We start from the raw sequence: 24,305 nt of genomic DNA on the forward strand, positions 1-24,305 counted from the left end.
ACACACACACAAACACACAGACACTCACTCACACACAAAGACTTATTAATGAAAATTCATGATCAACAAGACAATTTTACTTAAAGGGACAGATTTAACCTGATTTCAGAGTTCCAGAAAGCTCAGCTCAGACTTTTTCACATTAACTTCAAATTATATATTACTGCACAGAAAGATGAACAACACAATTCACTTAAATTAACTCAGTTTCAAAACTGTATTTTAGATGTGAATAATGACTTAAAAATAGAGAAATTATCCTGGTAAGAATTTCAGGCACCAAACAAAATATATATGAATGTTCAGGCTTTAGGTGTTTAGTTGTACTTGATTAATAAAAATGTTTAATTTTCTGAACAGGTAATGCATTTGCATGAATACCCATATAAGGTAATAAAATAGTCTCCCCTGACCCCATCTTCCACAGGCACAGGTTCTAAGTTTGTATCCCTCTCAGCAGGTCAACACTTCATCTTTTTATCAGGAACACATTATAGTTACAAATTTAACCCATAAAAGGATTAAAACTTAAATGATATTGTACCATCCTACACAAGTCCATGGAATGTTTTTTCATTTGTTCAAATCAACTTTTGCATTCTTACATATTTCAAGTTTACTCAAATATTTTATTCTTTTTCTATTGAAAATATTTTTATTATATATGAATAAAAGTTTTTGATTTCTATATATTAATTTTATACTTTGCTGTCTTACTGAATTATCTTAATTCTTGTGGACTTATCAGTTGATTCTCTTGGGTTTTCCAGGTAGATTGTTCTGTCATTCACAAGTAGTTAGATTACCACCACCTTTGCAATTTTTATACCTCTAGTTAAGTTCTTTTGCCTAAATGCTTTAATGTCAGCCTCTAGTACAATGTTGCATGATAATGGTAATGGTGGCATCCCCCAGTTTTGTTCCTAATACTAGTTGTAATTCTACCAGTGTTTCCCCATTAAACATAGCTCTGGCTTTTGCATACATATTTTCTAAAAATTAATATTATTAAATATTTTATTAAGAATTTATGTTGGGGCTTCCCTGGTGGCGCAGTGGTTGAGAGTCCACCTGCCGATGCAGGGGACACGGGTTCGTGCCCCGGTCCGGGAGGGTCCCGCGTGCTGCGGAGCGGCTGGACCCGTGAGCCATGGCTGCTGGGCCTGCGTGTCCGGAGCCTGTGCTCCACAAAACGGGAGGGGCCACAACAGTGAGAGGCCCGCGTACCGCAAAATAAATAAATAGATAAAAATTATTAAAAAAAAAAAAAAAAGAATTTATGTTGAATTTTTACAAATATCTGTTTAGCATATCAGTAGATGACCTTATAGTTTTTCATATTAGATTTCACAGGTCCAGATGGTTTCACAGAGGACTTCTAGTATACCTTGAAAGAGTAAATAATTCTAATCTGTTTTGTCTATTGCAGAACCTAGTGTAGGAAAGAAAAACTTCTAAATCATAAAGCAAACCTAACAGTGATGCCAAAATTCCCCAAAAAGATTACACACACACACACACAAATGAAAGATAACTGCAGACGAGTCTTACTTAGGAAAATGGACACAATAATTCTGTGTGGCAAACAATTCAGTAAGGCATTAAAAACAATAAGTTATGACCAAGTGGGATTTTATTCAAGAATGCAATAATTTGCTATTAGAAAATCTAACACTAAAATACTTCATATTAACTTATCATATGGTTATCTATATGCTGAAGAATGTAGCCCTTGAAGAAATATCTCTATTTCTTCCAGGGAAATGGTCTACTTGATTTAAAAAAAAAATTTCTTCTGGGATCACTTTCAGTAAATCGTATTTTTCTACAATATTGCCCATTCCATTCAGGTTTTGAAATATATACGTTTAAGTTGAACAAAGTAGTCTCTTATGAGTCTTAATTTTCTTCCTTTTAAATTAATATAAAAATTCTGAGTACAGCTCTAGTTATGTCTTACAAATTGTAATACATAGCTTTATTACAAGTTTCTAGATACTACGCAAGTTCAGTTTGTATTTCCCTGTGATTCAAGGATTATGAGAAATTCCTTTTTCCCCCAGAAAGAAAGGACTTTTTATTTTCTGAGCTTTGTTGTTCTTGTTTTTGTTATTTCTAGTTTTACAATATTATCATGAGAAAACGTTTGCTGTACTATTTCCACTTTTTGCAATTTATTCAGATCATCCGTGTAGTCTAATACTTGGTTGATTTTGGTGAATATTCTGCGGGTGTTTACAAAGAAGCCATATTCTTTAGGGAGTTCAGAAAATGTCAGTTAGATCTTCCTCATTAGTTACAGTATGAGATCTTCCATTTGTGCTCGCTTCAAGTCTCAACTTACTGGACATTTCCTCTGAGACATGTTTTCAAACCAGGTACACCCTAAGCCCAGATAAGCTCTTTGCCTATCTGCTCCTCTAGCACCTGTACTTCCTGCTATTTTAACAATTCTTGCACTGTATTATAATTGCTTATTTACTTGTCAATGGGCATTCAAGGTCCTTAAGAACAGAGAGCATGTGTTGTTCACTGTTGTATTCTCAGGACCCGACAGCTCTTGGCACACAGAAGGGCCTCATAATCATTTGTTGAATCAATGGATGAATATCTCCATAACTTTCCCTTCTTTAGAATTCCTCTTAGAGAAAGAGACTGGAGAGAGGGGGTGAGACACTGGGAAGAAAATATTAAGGATAGACTGGAGGTGCCTGGCAAGTAGGTAGTCTTCCAAACAAGTCCTATGATTCCCATCCAGACATTGGCGGTCTACCATATTGGTACTTAGATGTGGTCAGTAGCCCAAGTGAACCAGGAAAAATGGCAAAGCAGTCAGTGTTTATCACCAGCATTTTCTACATCCCTTATTCTGTACCCTGCCCCAGAAGTAGCCACTAATCTCATATCACTGCTCTGGTTCCAACATTCAGAAACTTCCTCAGTCCTTTTTTCCCTTCTGCAATAGAAATTCCAGGCAATTAGGCCAGTCTAAGTTGAGTATTGGTTTTATTAAAGTAACTTGCTATGAGTAGTGACTGACTGTATCAACTTAATTTTTCAAGACATATGTTCATCCCCAAATAGGAGCCAGCTAATCTATATCTTGAGTTAGTGGCTACTTATCTCTTCTGAATATGCCCTCCCCCCACCATGCTTAATTATGCTTGCAAAATGCATGGAACCCACATGGTTTAAAGCAGGCAGACATACACAATCTTCCCCTTTTCCTTGCCTTTCCTCATCTGAAAAATGAGGGAATTTGATTAGTTGATCTAGAAAGTTGTCTCAGCTCTAAATTTCTATGATTAGTATTCTGTCATCTACCCTTTGCAAACTACTCTAAATAGATTCAATCACCATTGGAGAATTAGCAAGGACAACCAGGCAAATACTGAACTCAACAGATCCTCAAATTAGGGGAGGGGGTCATAGAGTCAGTCTTTGACCATCCACAGCACTGCTGCATGGCAAGAATCATCTTAACAGTGAATAAGACAGAAATCTGTTATCAATTATCTAAGACAAATAAAAGAATGGGGAGGGGTCTAAGAGAACATCTGGTTCAAACCCTTTCCAGGGGCATAAATTTCCTGGAAATAGGTATTGTAGGAAGCATTCTGGTTAATCAAATATTCCAATTAATGGTTAGATCTAAGACACTAGGAAATAAAATGTTGAAAGAATTACAATACAATAAAAATATTTCAAGTGTTAAAACTAGAATGAATATGTGACATTACAGTGGAAATAAGATTAGACCAAGAATCCTGTTCCAGGTCTAGCTTTGTTCTTTTTTTTTTTTAACATCTTTATTGGAGTACAATTGTTTTACTATCATGTGTTAGTTTCTGCTGTATAACAAAGTGAATCAGCTATATGTAAACATATATCCCCATATCTCCTCCCTCTTGCGTCTCCCTCCAACTCTCCCTATCCCACCCCTCTAGGTGGACACAAAGCACCAAGCTGATCTCCCTGTGCTATGTGGCTGCTTCCTACTAGCTATCTATTTTACATTTGGTAGTGTATATATATCTATGCCACTCTTTCACTTTGTCCCAGATTACCCTTCCCCTTCCCCGTGTCCTCATGTCCAGTCTCTACATCTGTGTCTTTATTCCTGTCCTGCCCCTAGGTTCTTCAGAACCAATTTTTTTTTAGATTCCATATATATGTGTTAGCATATGTTATTTGTTTTTCTCTTTCTGACTTACTTCACTCTATATGACATTCTCTAGGTCCATCCACCTCACTACAAATAACCCAATTTTGTTTCTTTTTTTTTATGGCTGAGTAATCTAGCTTTGTTCTTAACTGGTTCTTTGACATTAGGAAAATCTCTCAAGCTCTCTGAGTTCAGTATCTGCATAACTATAGTATATGGAGACAGAATGAATTATATATTGAAATATTTTTGAAAGATCAATGTACTCTACACAACATACATAATACTAATTGTTCATGATGACAACACGCCTCAGAATGTTAGAGAAAATTGGGCAAAGTTATGCAAATTTATCATTTTCATACTGTTACTCATTAACGAAATGCCTTCAATATTACCACCATGAGTCATAATACTGGATAAAGCTCAACCAAAGTTTACAGAAAAGATCAAATTCAATTATGAATTATAAAAACATCAATGATTCTCTAAATAGCATATGAGAGAATATAGTTTGCATCCTGTTTATCTGAAATTCCATAGGAATAATTTTTCCCAGTTCTCAGAAAATTCGGTTTGGGATTTAAAGGTAAAATCGAGCCATTTCAGGCCAAAGGGTAATTTTAAAACAAGACCAGTAGCAGGAAAATTAGCCCTCAGTGATAGCACTGATTTCAAGATACAGCAGTTGCTCGAAATCTCTTAAGTGCTTCCATCCAGAAAGAAGTCACACGAGACTGACTCCCACATTTAACTTTAATGAAGATCCTAAATTGGATGAAACTATTAATTAATCTAACTAATTTGCAGTACTCAAGGCATTGACTCTAATGGCAGGACGTGAGTCCAAGAGGTCAGCTCCACCATGGTGATGAGAGCTGACGTGTTTGAGCATTTGCAAGGTACCAGGCCCAGTTCTAAGCACTACATGCTTGTTATTTCATGTGTATCTCAATCTTTACACCAAATCTATGAGATGGGCTTCATTATTGTCCCCATTTTTCAGCTGAGAAATCTGAGGCACAGAGAGATTAAGTATCTTGCCCAAAGTATACAGCTAGGAAGAGGCAAGACCTGATTTGGACCCTCAAAGTCGAACACTGGTGCTAATGGATTTTACCACCACGCCAACCCAGGATTGCTAGAGTACATGGCCATCATCTATTTTCTTGTCTTTCTTTACCTCTATAAAGCAGGTTTCTGAAAGGAATGAACCAAATGTTAATTATCTTTGTGTATATCTCAGCATCTCACACATGGGGAACAGTTTACAATCATTTGTTGACTGACTGCTAAAAATATGCAAATCATTTTGGGACCCTATATCTGTATTGGAAACACAAAATTGAGAGAGAATGTAGGTAATTCCAGAAATAAAAACCCTACAGTGGAATGTTTTGGATTATGAACTATCCAATTTTATTTTCTATGTTAACCAAAATATAGAGAAAATTTATTAATTCAGACTGCCTTGGATAGTGGTTACTTTGAACTATAATACATGATTAGATCAGGAGTTCATTAAAAAAATGTTCTGTAAAGGTCTAGGTGGTAAATATATTAGGCTTTTTGGGCTGTAAGATCCCTGCTGTAACTACTCAACTCTACCACTTTAAGTAGAGAATAAGAGAGCCACAGACAATATGTAAAAGAATGGGCATGGCTTTATTTACAAAAGAAGGTAGCAAGACTGATTTAACCCATGGGCAATAGTTGGCCGACCCCTGGACTCCAGCATAGGTAAATTGATTTTCAATAGCTACTTGATACATGTTTAAGCAGGGATCTTATTTGAATGAATAGATTAAAAAATATATTATGGTTCTTGTTCTCTTATACTGATTATCCTCACAGATATCTTACTGGTTTTCTTAATTAAACTTTCCTCTTTAAGAAATCCGAAAATAAATCATCAAATCTTACCCAATTCTAGATTCATGAGGCCCAAAGTAAACAACTTATCTCTTCTCTCTCCCTCTCTCTCCTAAAGACACCACACATGAGTTATCTACCGTTGCCTGACAAATTCCCACCCGCCCCAGTTCAGTGGCTTAAACAACAACATTTTAATCTCACAGTTTCTATGGGTCAGGAGTCCAGGCACAACTGAGCTGAGACCTCTGTTTCAGGGTCTCTCAGGAGGCTAAAATCAAGGTGTACGCTGGGACTGCAGTCTCACATGAAGGCCCAACTAGAAAAGGATCCACTTTCAAGCTCACTCACGTAGTTGTTGGCAAGATTCAGTTCCTCCTGGGCTGTTGGACTGAGGCCTCAGTCCCTCACTGACTGTTGACCGAAGGCCACACTCAGCTCCTTGCCAGGCAGCCCTCTCCACCAAGGCAAGCAGTGAGGAGAGCCAGAGAGAATGCCAGCAAGAAAGCGCAAGCAAGACAGAACTCCATCCTTTATAACCTCATCATGAAAGTAACCTCCCTTTACTTTTGCCATATTGTATGTTAGAAGCAAGTTGCTAGGTCCAGCCCACAGTCAAGTGGAGGGGGTTACCCAAGAATCACTGGGGTCCACTTTAGAAGGCTGCCTACCACACGCTAGTAAAACAAAGTCTTCATTGGTCTTCTAGTGTAATGCTATTAACCTAAAAAAATTTTTGTTTATACAGCAGGTTCTTATTATCTATTTTATACATATTAGTGTATATATGTCAATCCCAATCTCCCAATTCATCCCGCTATTAACATTTTTAATTGATGTCGTGTCAACAGGAGTGTATGGCTGTTAGCACAACTGAGGCCATCTTGGGCCCTTACAGTTTCTCGTGTCCTTTCACTGACCCTACCCAGGACTGTACTGTGCAGTAAAGCCCTTCTCTGTCAGGGGCTTTGTAGCTAATAGATATTGTTTAATAATCATTAGGACCAGGTGGCCTCTATGCTCTGTTAGTCCCCAAATAATGATGAAAATCTTTGCTGACTTGTTCCCAGCACCCACTAGACTAGTTACCTATTCATGAACTTTGACTTAGGAATGCACATCCTATTTCCAAACACCTACCCCCATACCCTAGGTTAATTATAAAATTGTCCCAGCGGCCCCTTGGCTGTGTGGAGTGCAGCTGCAAATGCTTCCGGATCGTTGTCTGCCTGATCCCGATCCCACACTGTGAGTAGGTTACCCTATAATAAACTGATTCATTAATAATATGGAGCTGCCTCCCTCATTTTTCAGTTCCAAGATGCCTTCTCAGTTGGGTGGGCACTTTTCGTTCTCTCCATTCTCCAACAAGGAGTCATTTGTACCTTCATAATAGCTATATCCTTTTAGGCTCAAAATATAACTGTGATTCTATCTTCCTAACAAACTTCATAGCTAGCATGGAACAGTTTCTATGATGCTTCTACAAATAAGCTGCTCTCGTTATTTCCCTGACCCAAGGAGGGTTGGTATATGCGGGATGACGCTTGCATAGTATTAGGTTGGAAATTAGTTTCTGTTACAGTTACACAATTGTAATTTTGTCAATTTAAAATGAGATGTGGGGCCTCCCTGGTGGCGCAGTGGTTGAGAGTCCGCCTGCCGATGCAGGGGATACGGGTTCGTGCCCCGGTCTGGGAGGATCCCATGTGCCGCGGAGCGGCTGGGCCCGTGAGCCATGGCCGCTGGGCCTGGGCATCCGGAGCCTGTGCTCCGCAATGGGGGAGGCCACAACAGTGAGAGGCCCGCATACCGCAAAAAAAAAAAAAAAAAAAAAAAAAATGAGATGTGCAGAGCAAAAAGGGAAGTAATGGGTGTTAAATGACATGGGTAATATAGATCCCAAATTGATTTGATGCTTACTTCTCCAGATTGGTTTTAGAACTGTGTTGACACTCCATTCTCATTGATGATGAGGAAACAAGCCAGATATAGGTCTTTTGTCAATAGGAAAGGAATTTTCAGGAGGACCTGTGGTTGGTTGCTATCCTGGTTCTAAACGGTGCATGATGTGACAGGCATCACGTTTGTGTCAGCCTTCCCTGATCTAATTTTAGGTTTGGGCCATTTGCTTCAGTAAACTACAGACCCCATAACAAGTATCTGGATGCAGATAGTTCATTTGGGAGGGGGACTCAGGAAGGACAAGTGAGAGAGTATGCAGTGTAAACAAGGAAAGGAGAAAAGCCAATAAAGTCTATCACTGAGCCAGTTACCATGGATGGCAAGCATGGTTCGGTCCTGCTGGGGAGCCTCTGAAAAACCATACAGAATTCTTACCAGATTTATCCCACCAAGTAACTGGAAATCTGGCGTCTTTATCCACTAAGTCCCATCCCTCTATGGTCGAGAGGCGTCCCCCTGGAGTGTTCTAAGCTTCCTTGTATGCAAGTTGAGAAAGTTATTAAAGTGCCAAACAAACAAACAAACAAACAAAAACAACTCTCAGGCAGAAAAGCAGCAAGGTTCAGGGCTTGAGGTGAGCTGCTCATGGTTTACAGGAGATTTTCTCACTAAATTTGCTGGTGAATTTGCAGTACATCTGCTACACACAGTCTTATGCAGGTAAATGTTTTCATCAGTACAATTTGTTTCTAAGCAAGAAATTCACCATTTTAGGCAGGTGCTGCCTGGCACACAGAGGTGCTCAGTGAATACGCACTACTGGATGACACTGAAGGTTGTTAAGAAGGCACAGCAGGGAGCCAAAAGGCCGCTTCTTGTACTCACGGCCCTGATCACCTTGAGACTGGGACCCCATCCTGCTACTGACTTAGGTTCCTCCCTCATCACTTTCTCTTTCCCTTGAGTTATAGATTTTCAGAAACCTTAGAGATGATCATCCAACCCTTTTATATGTCCAAGAAGGAAACTGAGGCCCAGAAGGGTGAAATGACGTGGCCACCTTTGCAAAGTCAGCCAGTGGCAAAGCCAAGACCCACATCCCTGGCATCTTCTCACTGCTCTCTCCATCACAGCCCTGCCTCCGTTTCTTAGCTTCTGTCATGCTTCAGGATTGATGGGACTGGGATTCATCTAAACTCTCTGAAGCAGATATATGCAACTAATGTATTAGAAGTTGATGTGCTCAATAAGCCCAACCCAAATCTTTCCACATTCACAATTTATCTTTTGTTCTTTTTTTAGCAGTCTGTACACTTCCATATTGAAATATAGAAATGCCTCCTGATAGCATGGTCTTTTTAATTTCTTCAAAGAGCTTGCTTATCTATTTGTGTCATTTTATTCAAGAGGCTGTAGGATTTCTTTTTAATTACGAACAGATTCCTGCAGGCTCATATCTAGTGCAAATAAGTAGCTAATTATTAGTGGGTGGTTTGTGTTTCTGGTTTCTGTGGTGAGGAGAAAGGCATGGAACTGACTTGCATCAAAATGCTGCTCGGCTACAGGAAATGGACACAGTGGAGGCCAGCTCTTGGGTAATTTACAGTAACAAAAAGTGAGATCACCAGCCCAGCCCGAGGCTCTTGTACCACGTTAATTCCAGGCCTCTGATTGACCTGGAGCTCTTTTTCTTGTTTTCTTCTCCCCACATGTAACCTTGAACATGATGGGGGCCTGGACTTTTTCCATTTCAGGTTCACTCGGGATGCTATGAGAGACAGTAGGATGCTCCTGGTTCACTTCAGGAGCTTGAGGTTGCCATGGCCCAGGCATGGGTGCCCAGGGTCTCAGGCCAAGAAGGGAAGGTTTCTATCAAGGTGGCTCCCGCAGAGCCCTCCTCACTGACCTGCTGCCTGCACCACGAGCTAACGCTGAAGTGCAGAGCTGAAGCTAAACCAGGCCACAGGCCAGGGGGTGGGTGGTGAAGCTTCTTGGCTACCACTGACTGCCATTCAATAGATACTAATATCTCAGTTGTGAAACACTCTTGCCCTCCACCAAAGGAACACCCGTCCTCATCCCCAGGCTGTGGCATCCCAGCGCTCAGAGGATTCAGGTGCACTGCAGGGAAGCTCAGCACCTGGAGAAGCCTCTTTGTGTCCCAGAGTCATCACAGGATCCCAGGTGCTCTTGAGGAAATGGCTGCTCTATCACTACAGGTTGGAATGGGCTTCTAAGCCTGCCACCGTTTGTAGTCCAGGATCGTCCATTGCTCACCTATCTCACCCATCCCACCGAGCATCTCAGAAGTCCGCTTGCGTCAGAAGTCCGCCACCGTGATTGCTCTGGGATGACGAAGAGCCCGCACATACCCAGCAATGGCCTGCCTGCTCACTCTGCTAAGGTTCAGGGTTTCGAAAATGGTCAGGGGTGAGAGATTTGGCCCGTGCTGCCTTCCTGATCTGGCCTCCTCATGCTACTCCAGGGAGCGCAGCCGACTTGGAAATCATAAGGCAACGAGCCCAGTCTAGGAGGTGGAGACCGCTCAGCTTCTCCAGATTTCCCCTCCCATCCAGCCCCCTCTCTGGGGAGCAGCAGGAGAAAACCACTGTCATCGCTACAAACCCTAGCCGCCATGCCAAGGTCTTTCCCTCACCCTGAGTCAGAGAACGAGACTGGACAGTTTTTATTAAACTTCCCTCCTCTCCTTCCTTGTTCATAAGAATGAAATTTGAACCTGCGATGAGGTGGGGGGGGGGAGTAAATAAAGAAGGGGAAATAGCACCCATGGCTGAGAAAGCAGATGAAGGACAGTGTGGCTCCCTCTCATTTTTCAACATTTCTTTTCATAGTAGCTCCATGGCTGCAGGTGGGACTGTGCTGTCTCGAGCTCGCCCAGCCCGCTGCCTGCACTCTCTCACCTCTTTCACATCAGATGTTGTCATCTGGTGAAACCGCAGTCTGTGAGTAATTCTGCCGACTCACTCCCTGGAGACGGTTTCCCTCAGGGGTCAGGGAGCCAGAAAAGCACAGAGGGTGGAGTCAAGCCAGAGGAGATGCGAAGAGCAGCTCACCCACTCTTCCGCCGTATGATCTTGGTAAAGTTAAAGAGTAAACTCAGTTTTCTTATCTATATCACAGAGATAACTCCTAGAGTTCTGTGGTTGAAAGCTTTTCACTGATGATGGTGGTGGGAGTTTGTTGTTTTGTTTTTGTAACAGCACATCGCAGCCCCCCTGACATACAGGAGTGCTCGCTACAACGAGGTGCCGTTTTATGTGAACTTAGCTTGTGTGAGTTTGAAATAGGGCAATATAAAAATACTAATAAAGTCTTAATGCATGCACAGAACATGAAATACAACAAATTCTACTTTTTATGTATTCCTCTAGGGAAAATTGCCTTGAATTATGCAAGCTTTGAATTATGTAATATCTTCAAGAGCTCATTTCTGGCAAACCAATGTGACTGAGGGTCCACAATCTGCCAAATGAGTGTTAAGATTTACCGAAAGTGTCTTATGCAATCCTTCAATGACCCCATGACACTGGAATCCTTGGATCATTTCCTTCCTTTGCCCGTCTTTATATTCTCCCTGATTCTCTCTCCTTCTCTCTCTCTCTCTCTCTCTCTCTCTCTCTCACACACACACACACACACACACACACACACACACACACACACAATGACTACACAGATATCTACTAAGTGGAGCATCATCTCATTATCCACCAAAAGCCTTTGGTTGCCTTTCCAAAACTGCTATCATCCAACTGGCTCTTTTCTTCATCGTGGTTGTTCTTACACCACTGGGCAATTTGCTCCTGACTCCCAACTCCCTCCTCATTCCTGCCCTTGCCTAAGAAGCAATATACTGCACTTCTGTCGTTGAAGGTGCAGCCACCGGAAGCAGACTGTGGAAGGAACCAGTATTCCTGTCCATGAGCTGAGAACATGGTGAGACATGTGGCTGACGCAGCACGGGGAAGAAGCCCCACCAGCCCTGCTCCCTCCCCTTCCTCCAGATGCCACTCCTTCCTCACCTTGCCGCCCTCCCCCAGACACCTACACGTGCAGAAAGCTGAGCCTTGGGGCTGCCTTTCTCTAGGGTGTCCCTATGATGCCTCTAACAGTGGCTGTCACCTAGGATTATTCGTGCATTCTGGGGCTGGCAGTTCTACCCTTCTCTTACCTCTCCACTCACAAAACTCACACGGAGAGTGTGCTTTGGCAAGCAACTTTGAACAGTCTTCTGACCACCATAATGGAGAGAAATTTATTCATCTTAAGAAATAATATCAGCTAACTAGACCTGTGTGCCACCCAACACCCAAATTATTTGGTCCCTGAGGTTGTTCAGGTCCTGTCCTGATGAAAGCTTTGTGATCTAAGGAATGCCGTTGGTAACTAGTTGGTTCCCGCAGGTACCGGGCTTGGAGGCACTGCCACCCAATGGCTCTTTTTACAAACAGCACCCTCACAAGAGTTGTGTTTATTCAGTACTCTACCCAGAACCCAGCAAGAGTGTCAGACATGGAGAGAAAACAGGGTGCGGTGGTTACAGTGGGACAGGCCAGGTAGTCAGTGCTGCCACCATCCTTCTCTTCCAAGGAAATCTGATTTTCCTGGCATTAAACAGCAGATGTGAGCTCTTTAATTAGGCAATAAAAATGGCAACTTGGCAGTGAAATTGTAAAGATAAATTGGTACAACACCATGAATCTTTGGCACTAGGATTAATTCGACTGCTTATATTTTTTCTGATGATATTTTTACCATGACTCAATGTAGGTAAGAGACAAAACAGAAAGTCAAAGCCAGAATTCTCATTTCCATCTTTGTTGATTACTACCTGTATTTAGACATGCATTTAATAAACTTATTTTTCTCCCCCATAAAATGAGGATGGAGAGGGTGGTGGTGTACTTCATAGCACTCAATAAAAGATGAATTGATTGGAACTACCAAAGGCTTCTGTCCCATGTAATGGAAGCACAAGTCAGGCTACTGTGACCAACGGGTATCCATTTCAACAGCTGCATTAATCAGGGTTAATCAAAAATTTTCCTTCTAAATTGGATAAAAAGAAACTGTACTATACAGAGCAGAAAAACTTCTATTCTGGTTTAGCAGTGGTTTGTAATGCATACTCTGAGAATAATTAAACACTGACTCAAGCAGGTGGGTGTGAGACATCATTCCACCTAAAGCAAGGAAAATATCTTAGTATTTTGAGATTGTCCTATAAATTCCACTTTGTCTCTTTTCTATTAAAAAAAATACTTGGTTTATCACAGTCATTTGTGATTTTTCTCTACTGGAGAGAACTTCTCTTCATACGTAGCCCCTTCATAGGGGCTGGGAATGTGGATATATTTTAGTTGGCACATTGTCAAATGGTAGTGCCTTGCCCATGAGGGATGGAGAGGGCACCCAAGCTGTAAGGACATTCAGGCAATCCTTATACAATGACGAGCCACTCTTCTATGATGGGGATAAACACTGGGTAGAAAATGGCCGAACCCATGAACAACTGGCTTCATGACGCAGGAAATGAATGTAGACAAAACAAATTATGTGACTAAAGTAAATAAATTCATGGTTTGATTTTCCATTTTGAAACTGATCTCAGTGTATAATTAATGAAAAAATTTCCTCATGAAAAACTGCCAAGGTTTTCAAAAATACCTAGATAGTGTTGAAAAAGAAAAAAAAACACTAATGAAAAGTATCTCTAAGAAATGTCAACATGATGCCAAAGTAACTGAGTAATGAGCTAAACTCCATCAACTAACTGATCTGTTCAAATATCAGATAAATGTTTATTTAGTGCCACAAAAACCTAAACAACTTGACTGGCTCTACTATTTCACCAGATATGTTTGTAAACTACAGGAATTGTAAATTCAACAGAATAACTACTCTTCTTTCCCTTAGTGAAAATAAATCTAGAGTAATCTTAATATCATCAGCTATTGGCTTTAAAAGACGTGAGATAAATTTCTTCCCTTTAGTGACTGTGAAAGGAATTTGAATTTATATGCAGCTTGAATAACTTGTCAGTCAACAGAAACTATGGGGCATTTACTCAATGAACAAAGACTTGTTCTTGGGGGTATAGATACAAAAGATATCCCTGGGTCTTTATCCTCCAAGCATCCTAAACTTTAACTGGGCAGATAAAACATGCAAACATGAAGCAAACACTCAACTGTCTGATCCTAACTATCAGTGCATTACAAATCCTAAAGATGGGTAAGACCACTGTGGGCTAGAATAGGCAGAGAAAGCATCACTCTGGAGATGGAGATTAAGCTACTCCTTGAGGAATTACCTGGAAATACATAGGTAGAGAAAGCAGGAAAAGGGAGGAAGGATTTCTATGCTGGGAGAAGAGTGTGAACCAATATTTCTCAGCCTTAATACTGTTAACATTTGGGGCTGGATAATTCTTTGTCATGGGGGCTGTCTTATGCATTGTTGGGCTTTTAGCAGTATCCCTGGCCTCTACTCACTAGAAGCCTGTGGCAAAACCTCACTCCCCAGCTGGCACAACCAAAACCACCTTCAGACATTGCCAAGTGTCCTCTCATGGCAACATCAGCCCCAGCTGAGGACCACTGAACCAGGCATGGATACCTGGGTTGGGGGCGGGTGCTTTCTCTATCTCAGAGCTTATCAATCTCAGAATTATTGACATTTGGGGCTGGATAACTATTCACTGTGGGGACTGTCCTGTGCTTTATAGGATGTTTAGCAGCGTCCCTGACCTCAACCAACTAGACACGAGTAGCACTTCCCCTTGGTTGTGACAACCAAAAATATGTCCAGACGTTGCCAAATGTCTCCTGTGGTGCAAAATTACACCCATCTGAGAATGGCTGGGATTCTCAGTAGGAATGGACTTGGCTTCCTCAGGGTAAGTAGAACTGCTTAAACAAAGCACGAGGTCCATGTTAGGAAACAGTGGAATAAGACTGAATAACTAGGGCGGACACATGCTGTGTGAGATCCTGGATACTAGAGCCTATACTAGGCAGCCACAGTAGTTCTCAAGCTGTGTTGCAAAATGAATTGGTGTTTAAATTTAATCTGGCAGAAGCAAAAGGATAAAGTGCCACGAGGAGGAACTGGGTACAGGGTGATCAGTTAGGAAGTTGTTATAATAACCAGGTGTAAGCATTGATGGCCAGGGTTGCAGTGACATCTTTGGAATGGGGAGAAAAGGGTAAACCTAAGGGTGCTTTGCAGAAGTCAATGTTGAGCTTCTGCAACAGACTGAATAATAGAGGTGAAGGCAAGGAAAGAACTAATGGTGAAACTAGTGTTGCCGGTGGGAAGCAAGATTCAAATGAAGTGAATGGGAAGGGGGGGCACTTAATGATCTTGCTTTTGCAAGTCCTAACTGCGGGCCTTTTTATGTATTTTTTGGCCATGCTGCACGGCATTGTGGGATCTTAGTTTCCGGACCAGGGATCAGACCCATGCCCCCTGCAGTGGAAGCGCGGGCTCCTAACCACTGGACCACCAGGGAATTTCCCAGGCCTTTTATTTTTTTTTAATTTTTTTTTGGCTGTGTCGGGTCTTAGTTGCTGGATGTGGGATCTTCGTTGTGGCACGGGATCTTTCGTTGTGGCATGTGGGTTTTCTCTTCTCTAGTTGTGGCACGCAGGCTCCAGGGTGCGTGGGCTCTGTAGTTGTGGCACACGGGCTTACTACCTGCTGTTTAATGCCAGGAAAATCAGATTTCCTTGGAAGAGAAGGATGGTGGCAGCACTGACTACCTGGCCTGTCCCAGTGTAACCTGTTGCCCCGTGGCACATGGGATCTTAGTTCCCTGACCAGTAATGGAACCACCCACATCCCCTGCATTGTAAGGCGGATTCTTTACCCCTGGACCACCAGGGAAATACCACGCCCTCCACTCCCCCCACCCCCCACCCCCACACTGGGCCTTTTATAATTAGCACAAGAATGCTGGTGAGAGGTCAGGAGGTCAGGACTGAGTGATGGGTTGGGGAGTGCTGGAAACACAAAACCCTGAAATCTCCATGGCTTAAAACAATAAAAATTTATTTCTCACTCACATTACATTCCACTGTGAAGTGGGTGGCCCTGTGTCTTTTAGGGATCCAGGCTTCTTCCATCTTATGGCACTGCCATCTCAGATGAGTGACACCCAAGGTGGCTGCAGAAAGGTTAAGTCCTAATGCCCTCTTGGGAGATTTTAGAGGCCCTGAAGTAGTGTATATTACTTCTGCCCACATTCCACTGGGGATCCAGCTGAACTGGAAAATCTAGTTTACTGGTGTCCCAGGAAGAGGAAATGGGAATCACAAGAACTTGGCCAATCTCTGCTATGGGAGACACACACACACACACACACACACACACACAGAAACTATAAGAGTGGTCGAATTTATTGAGGACCTGAAGATACAGGGAAAATCGAAGAGGAAAGAGTTCAAGGACCACAGATAAGAAATCGAAGAAGATTCAGCAAAGGATTCAGAGATGTTGTTAGAAAGCTTGGAAGAGAACTGACTCTGTGTAGAGTTGAGAGTGTCAGGAGAAAAGGTAAATTTCTATATGGAGGGAAAATGTCTACTTTTGCTAAGACTCTTGCTCTTGAGACAAAGAAATTCAAGCTAATTAGAAAAGGACTTATATATCCATACCCCACCTCAAAACCATAATTAGCTTATCTTTACAAGCAGTCTGAAACCCAGATGCCTCTGCCTGGCCGTTGTGTTGGCCCAGCCATACCTCACCATGCACTTCCCTGGTACCCAGCACAGCCCAGTCACTGGATTGCTGACCATCCTCAAGCCCACCTATTCTCTCCCATCTTCATGGTTTTGCTTTCATAGCTTCTTCCACCCATCAAAGTCCTGGCTTTCCTCAAGGCCTAAGTCAAATGCCATGCCATCCAGGAACGAAGCCTTTTCTGATTTTCCCTGTCAACACTGAACTCCCCACATCTTCCAGCCACCTTTTGGTTTTTCCTCTACTTTGGCACATGAGACCATCTGCTTTGTATCAGTTTTATGCTCACTTGACTGTCTCCCTCACTAGACCATGGTTTTCTCAAGCACCAAACAGGGCCACCAAGATTTACATCCCCAGGACAAACCAGACAACACTGCAGTCTATGTCAGGGGCTGGCAAACATTTTCTGTAAAGGGTCACATAGTATTTTAGGGTTTCCAGACCGTATGGTCTCTGTCACAACTACTCAACTGTGCCATTTTACCGTAAAAGCTGCCGTGGACAGTATATACATGAATGAGTATGGCTGTGTTCCAATAAAACTCTTTATAAAACGTGGTGGGGCAGATTCAATTCATAGGTCCTAATTTGCCGCTCCCTGAGCTATGTGAACGATGCTTTCTGGAGCACAGCATGAACAGGTTCCCCCGGGGTATCATCTGGGGAGTCCTGGGAAGAATCAACGTGCATCTTAGTTATTCATGTATCTTCTGCCCCACCTCCCACCAGCATCTACTACAGTGCTTTCCACATAGTAGGCCCTCAGTGTTTATGCTTCTGAATTAAATATGCCTGGAAAGATACCACTAAATGAATCATACTAGCATTTTGAGAGCTTCATTAATTTGAAAACTATTTTGCAAGATTGTAGTAATGTAGTTCAGGAACGGCTCATGTAAGCCCAGGAATCATAAAAATAATGTGACAGGACAAAATGTGAGGTAAAAATGTCTAAGGATTAGAAGCCAAAGGGAGAGAACGTGACATCAGAGCTGGATAGAAGCAACAAAAAGGCATTTCAATCCTGAGATACCAGCGCTGAAGGACACCCCAGCATAGGTAATAGATGTCCCACGACATCACCTACATCCGTGTGAATAATGCAGTTAATACCAGCACTTCAATGCTGGAAAGGCGATCATGATTTGGAGGAAACTCGCAGACCAACCAAAATGATTAAGAGACTGAAAGGATTTGTGTATGAGCAGCTATAAAAGAAGCCAAATACGTGCCTGGCCCGCTGATGGCTAGAAGGAGAGGGGGGAAAGGTTTACAAATGACTGAGTGCTGTAAACACTAGCAAGGGGAGGAATGAGGGTGAGTTCTACTGGACTTAGCTTTTGGTATGGACATCTATCAGGCATTGACAAATTCTTCTCATTATTAGGTCTTAAAACATTCAAAGGCCATCTGAATAATATATAACCGGAATGCTGTGATTGGTAATGTTCTATTATTACAGGAGAATAGGACTGCTCCAGAACAGCAAATACAAGAAAATTATTGCTTATTAAGGAAAGAAACATTCCAGGAATGCTTGGTGAGCTAAGAGAATTTAAACGCACTAATAGTCCACTCTCAGAAATATCCAATATGTGCAATTGTGGGTAATGTTATATAGTAAAGAATTGTTGAAGTTAAAGTACAAAAATGGAAAGATAGCCAGGTATTTCCTTCATTCCTTCCTTCTGTCATTCAATCATCCATCTATCCATCCATCCCACATATCTAATGTTTACTCACTATTTGCCAGGTCCTGGGCTGGTGATACAAAGAGTAGTACTACACAGGACCTTTCTTAAAAAAAAAAAAAAAAGTTTCAGTCTAGTGAGTCTAGTGGTGGGGTCAGGGAAGCTGCTGGACTGAAAAAGAACAGACAGGCTCAATAGAGAGTTATAAGGGAGCAAGGAAAAGTGGCCCCCAACCCAGATGAGACAAAAGTAGGAAGGTTAGGGATGCTTCCCAGAGGAGCTGGTATGCAAGCCAAGTCATGAAGGATTCTGAGTCATCTGTTAATCAGAAAGACTGAGAATAAGCATCCCAGGTGCTATACCACTTTGTCACAACATATGTGGGACTGACAAGTAGTTCAGATTGATGGAGACAAATAGTGTAAGGCAGGTGGTAACCTTAAAAATAATAATTGGAATATATTAGGACTGTGGGCGATTTTTATTTTCCTTGATGATTTTTCTGTCTCTTCCAAGATTTTTCTATTAACAAAATCACACCCTTATGTAGTCAAATAATTGCAAACATTTATATAGCACTTACTCTGTGCCAAACACTATTCTAAGCACTTTGAATACATTAAGTGATTTTATCCACATAACTCTATGAAATAGCTACTATTATTTTCCTTTATACAGATGAGGAGGGGAAGCAGAGACAGGTTAAACAATCTGGCAAAGTTGGAGTCAAGAACAGAGCAGTGTTTCTTACTTCAGGCATCTCATTCTAGAATCTCTGCTTTTACATCCTCTATGCTCCTACTAACTTTCTAAGTCAGGAGCATATTTTCTTAGCATTTACTCCCATAATCCCAGTCTAAAAATTGACCTAACAAATAATCAGAGATACAGTAAAATATTGGGGGGGGGGAGAATATTCATAGCTCCCAAATTTACAATAGCATAAAATGAAACTAAAAATCACCTAAATATCCTATCATACAGAATGATTAATGATGGTATAGACAATTATACAAGCACTGGAAATTATGATTTAGAAGAAAGTTAAATTACATGGGAAATGCTCACTATAAAGGTCAAAGGGAAATGCAAGATACAAAAGGTATAATCCTAGTAGTATGTTTGTGTGTGTCCAGAAAGGAGATTCACTAGTCAGACTGGGTTCCAATTCCAATCTTAGCTCTGCTACCTTTTAGCTTTCTCACTTTGGGTAATAATTTAACCTCTCTGTACCCCAGTTTCCTCACCAGGAAATGGGGGTAATACAGTTGTCATAATGGTTAGAAAATTAATATATGTAAAATGCATAAATTCTGGATGGCAAACACTCAGTGACAGCTATCAAAAAGCAGGAAACCCTATTTAAAAATTAGAACTAGATAGTACACATTTGCACAGGCAGTTGAATAAGAATCGTTTGTAGTCTGTGGTCCAACATGTTACAACTTCATCTAATTATTTTCCCCCTCATATTTTAAAAAATAATTGGAAGTTGAGTGAGATGAAGGGAACTTTGCATTGCAAGTAAAAAGTATTTGCTTTCAGAATCTGCTTTATCAAATAAGATGTACAAAGCACTCAACCAATCACTGAAGGGTCATAAAAGTTTCCTTTTTAACCAGATACCTTCCCAAGGCTACAGCCTTGATATTTTACTTTGGTTGAATATCTTGAATTGTGATAGTTTAAAACTATTTAACCTCAACATAATGAAAGCCATATATCACAAACCCACAGCTAACATCATACTCAACAGTGAAAAGCTGAAAGCATTTCCTCTAAGATCAGGAGCAAGACAAGGATGCCCACTCTTGCCACTTTTATTCAACATGGTATTGGAAGTCCTAGCCACTGCAATCATAAAATAAGAAATAAAAGGAATCCAAATTGGAAAACAAGAAGTAAAACTGTCACTGTTTGCAGATGACATGATACTATACATAGAGAATCCTAAAGACGCCACCTGATACTACTAGAGCTCATAAATGAATTTAGTAAAATTGCTGCATAAAAAAATTAATATACAGAAATCTGTTGCATTTCTATACACTAACAACAAAATATCAGAAAGAGTAATTAAGGAAACAATCCCATTTATCATCACATCAAAAAGAATGAAATACCTAGGAATAAACCTACCTAAGGAGGTAAAAGACCTGTACTCAGAAAACGTAAAACACTGATAAAAGAAATTGAAAGTGACACAAACAGATGGACAGATATACCACGTTCTTGGATTGGAAAAATTAATATTGTTAAAATGATACTACCCAAGGCAATCTACAGATTCAATGAAATCCCTATCAAAATACCAATGGCATTTTTCAAAGAACGCTAATAATTGTAAAATTTGTATGGAAATACAAAAGACTCCGAAGGCCAAAACAATCTGGAGAAAGAACAGAGCTGAAGGAATCATTCTCCCTGACTTCAGACTATACTAAAAAGCTATAGTAAACAAAACAGTATGCTACTGGCACAAAAACAGACACACAGATCAATGGAACAGGATAGACAGCCCAGAAATAAACCCACACATTTATGGTCCATTAATATTCAAGAAAGGAAACAAGAATATATAATGGAGAAAAGACAGTCTCTTTGATAAGTGGTGCTGGGAAAACTGGACAGTTATATGTAAAAGAATGAAATTAGAACACTCTCTTACACCATATACAAAAATAAACTCAAAATGGATTAAAGACCTAAATGTAAGATCAGAAACCATAAAAATCCTAGAGGAAAACATAGGCAGAGCACTGTTTGACATAAATCACATCAATATTTTTTTTGGATCTGTCTCCTAAAGCAAAGGAAATAAAAGCAAAAATAAACAAGTAGGACCTAATCAAACTTAAAAGTTTTTGCAAGCAAAGGAAATCATGAGCAAAATGAAAAGACAACCTACGGAATGGGAGAAAATATTTGCAAATGATATGATCAATAAGGGGTTAATATCCAAAATATATAAACAGCTTATACAACTCAACATTAAAAAAAAACGAACAACTCGATTAAAAAAGTGGGCAGAAGACCCGAATAGACATTTCTCCAAAGAGGACATGCAGATGGCCAACAGGCACATGAAAAGATGTTCAACATTGCTAATCATCAGGGAAATGCAAATCAAAACCACAGTAAGATATCACCTCACACTTGTCAGTATGGCTACCATCAAAAAGAACACAAATAACAAATATTGGTGAGGATGTGGAGAAAAGGGGTGCAGCCACTAGGGAAAACAGTATGGAGGTTTCTAAAAAAACTAAAAGTAGAACTACCATATGACCCAGCAATTCCACTCCTGAGTATATATCTGAAAAAAACAAAAACACTAATTCGAAAATATACATGCACCCCAGTGTTCATAGCAGCATTATTTAGAATTGCCAAGATATGGAAGCAACCTAAGTGTCCATCAATAGATGTATGGATAAAGAAGATGTGGTGTGTATGTATACACACACACACACACACACACACACACAATGGAATGCTACTCAGCATAAAAAAGAACTAAATTTTGCCATTTGCAACTAAGTCAGACAGAGAAAGACAAATACTGTACGATATCACTTATGTGTGGAATCTAAAAAATACAACAAACTAGTGACTATAACAAAAAAGAAGACTCACAGATATAGAGAACAAACTAGTGGTTACCAGTGGGGCAAGGGAAGAAGGGAGGGGCAATTTAGGGGTAGGGGATTAAGACATAAAAACTATTATGTATAAAATAAGCTACAAGGATATATTGTACAACAAGGAGAATACAGCCAACATTTTAAAATAACTACAAATGGAGTACAACCTTTAAAAATTGTGAATCACTATATTATACACCTGTAACTTGTATAATATTGTATACTTCAATTAAAAAAAAGAAACTTGTTTCTGCATCAGTTAGGATCAAAAGCTGAATGGAAATTACAAATTGGTTTTTGAAGGACCCAAAGCCATATACAGTTTATTTCTCATCCAAGTTTTGGAATTATCTTAATGAGTTTTTAAATGGTAAGAAAAAATACAAGGAAATGAGCAGTTTCAAGAGTAGCACCCACTGTTTTACCTCAAAGTTTTTTCTTTCTTTTTTTTCATGAAGGCAATTCTTGTAGCCACCTTTGGAGGTGGTCTCAGGGATGAGGCTACTTGAGCAGGTGGGCTATACTGAGAGAAATGGAACAAGGGCCTGGGGCAGGGGGGCATGTAACTTTCACTGCTCTGCCCAGAATCTGCAAAGTGGGATGGAAAATGCTTAAGCACTTTCTTAAGGAAAGCCTAGAAAAGAATCCTTGATGAAGGGAAATGAGGTTATTCTGCTGCTCACACCATAAGGAACCTGGTTTCCCCTCAAGTTTTCACGGTGTCTCTGTCTCTCCCTCTCTCTCAGGTCTCCTACGTAAAAGCGATTGACATCTGGATGGCAGTGTGCCTTCTGTTTGTGTTTGCAGCCTTACTGGAATATGCAGCAGTGAACTTTGTCTCCAGGCAGCACAAGGAGTTTCTGCGGCTCCGGAGAAGGCAGAAGAGGCAGAATAAGGTACCGTTGACCCTAAGTGCAGACAAAGTCAGGTAGAGCTCGAGGTGGTTATCCAGGCAATGTAATTTAGAAAATATAACAATACATAGTGAGCAAGAAGCTGAAGTTAATTTTTGTCCTGATTCATCCTACCATACTGAATTACTGCTCAGGTTAGTCCTTTAAAATTGGGACAGAGTTGTCACATTTAGCAAATAAAATTCATCGAGAGATGAATGGATAAAACAAATGTGGTGTATACACACACACACACACACACACAATGGAATATTACTCAGCCATAAAAAAGAATGGAATAATGCCATTTGGAACAACATGGATGGACCTAGAGATTATCATACTAAGTGAAATAAGTCAGACAGAGAAAAACCAATATCATATGATGTCACTTATATGTGGAATCTAAAAAAAATGATTCAAACGAACTTATTTACAAAACAGAAATAGACTCACAGACATAGAAAACAAAGTTATGGTTACCAAAGGGGAAAGGGGGAAGAGGGATAAATCAGGAGTTTGCAATTAACACATACACACTACTATATACAAGGACCTACTGTATAGCACAGGGAACTATGCTCAATATCTTGTAATAACCTATAAGGGAAAAGAATCTGAAAAAGAATACACATACACACATACATATACATATATATAACTGAATCACTTGGCTATACACCTGAAACTAACACAACATTGTAAATTTACTATACTTCAATTTAAAGAATATATAGGGCACACAGTTAAGCCTGAATTTCAGATAAATAATAAATATTTAGTGTAAGTACATCCAAGATGTTGCATGGAACAGACTTATATTAATAAATTATTTGTTGTTTATCTGAAATTCAAATGTCACTGGGAGCCCTGTGTTTTACCTAGCAGCTGTAGTTGGAGATATATATTCCATTTGACAAAATTACTTTAAAATCCTGTTGTTTTGAACATTGATAATTTGTGTGTGTGTCTTTGCTCACAAAACCGCTTTGACTGACTTTTTTATGAATTGCTCGGCTTTATGTAAATAAGGTCCCTACTCATGTTGATTTCAACCTGATAAATCCAATTAGACTGATCTCATTGTCTCAACTTTAACTTTAATGCAGAAACCCAAAACTTACATTATCTAGAAGTTTGAGGTTGGAAATACATGGCTCAAAATCTCCAGTTCAGTGGTTCTCAATCTTGCCTGCACATTAGAATAGCCTGGAGATCTTTCAAAAATCCCAAACCTTGGCCATACCCCATACCCATGAATCCCAGTCTCGGAATGGGGCACAGGTGTATCTTCTGAAGGTCCCCAGGCAATGCCAGTGTGCAGACACATTTGGGAAGCAGTGCCCTGGTTTATAATTTAATTTCA

General features: G+C 40.4%; 1 protein-coding gene across 2 annotated transcripts in view; it reads left to right on the forward strand.

Annotated features, from left to right (window-relative positions):
* Nucleotides 1-24,305, forward strand: part of GLRA2 (glycine receptor alpha 2) — a gene marked incomplete at both ends in the record, with an annotated part of 179,726 nt that overhangs the window by 120,407 nt on the left and 35,014 nt on the right. For both annotated transcript variants that reach the window (XM_082610713.1, XM_082610712.1), the window contains one exon: nt 22,793-22,942. In XM_082610713.1, coding sequence (XP_082466839.1) covers nt 22,793-22,942 — 150 coding nt within the window. The remainder of the gene's footprint in view (nt 1-22,792; nt 22,943-24,305) is intronic.

Source organism: Mesoplodon mirus (assembly GCF_964341445.2).
Source record: "Mesoplodon mirus genome assembly, chromosome: X".
In the NCBI taxonomy this organism is placed as follows: domain Eukaryota; kingdom Metazoa; phylum Chordata; class Mammalia; order Artiodactyla; family Ziphiidae; genus Mesoplodon; species Mesoplodon mirus.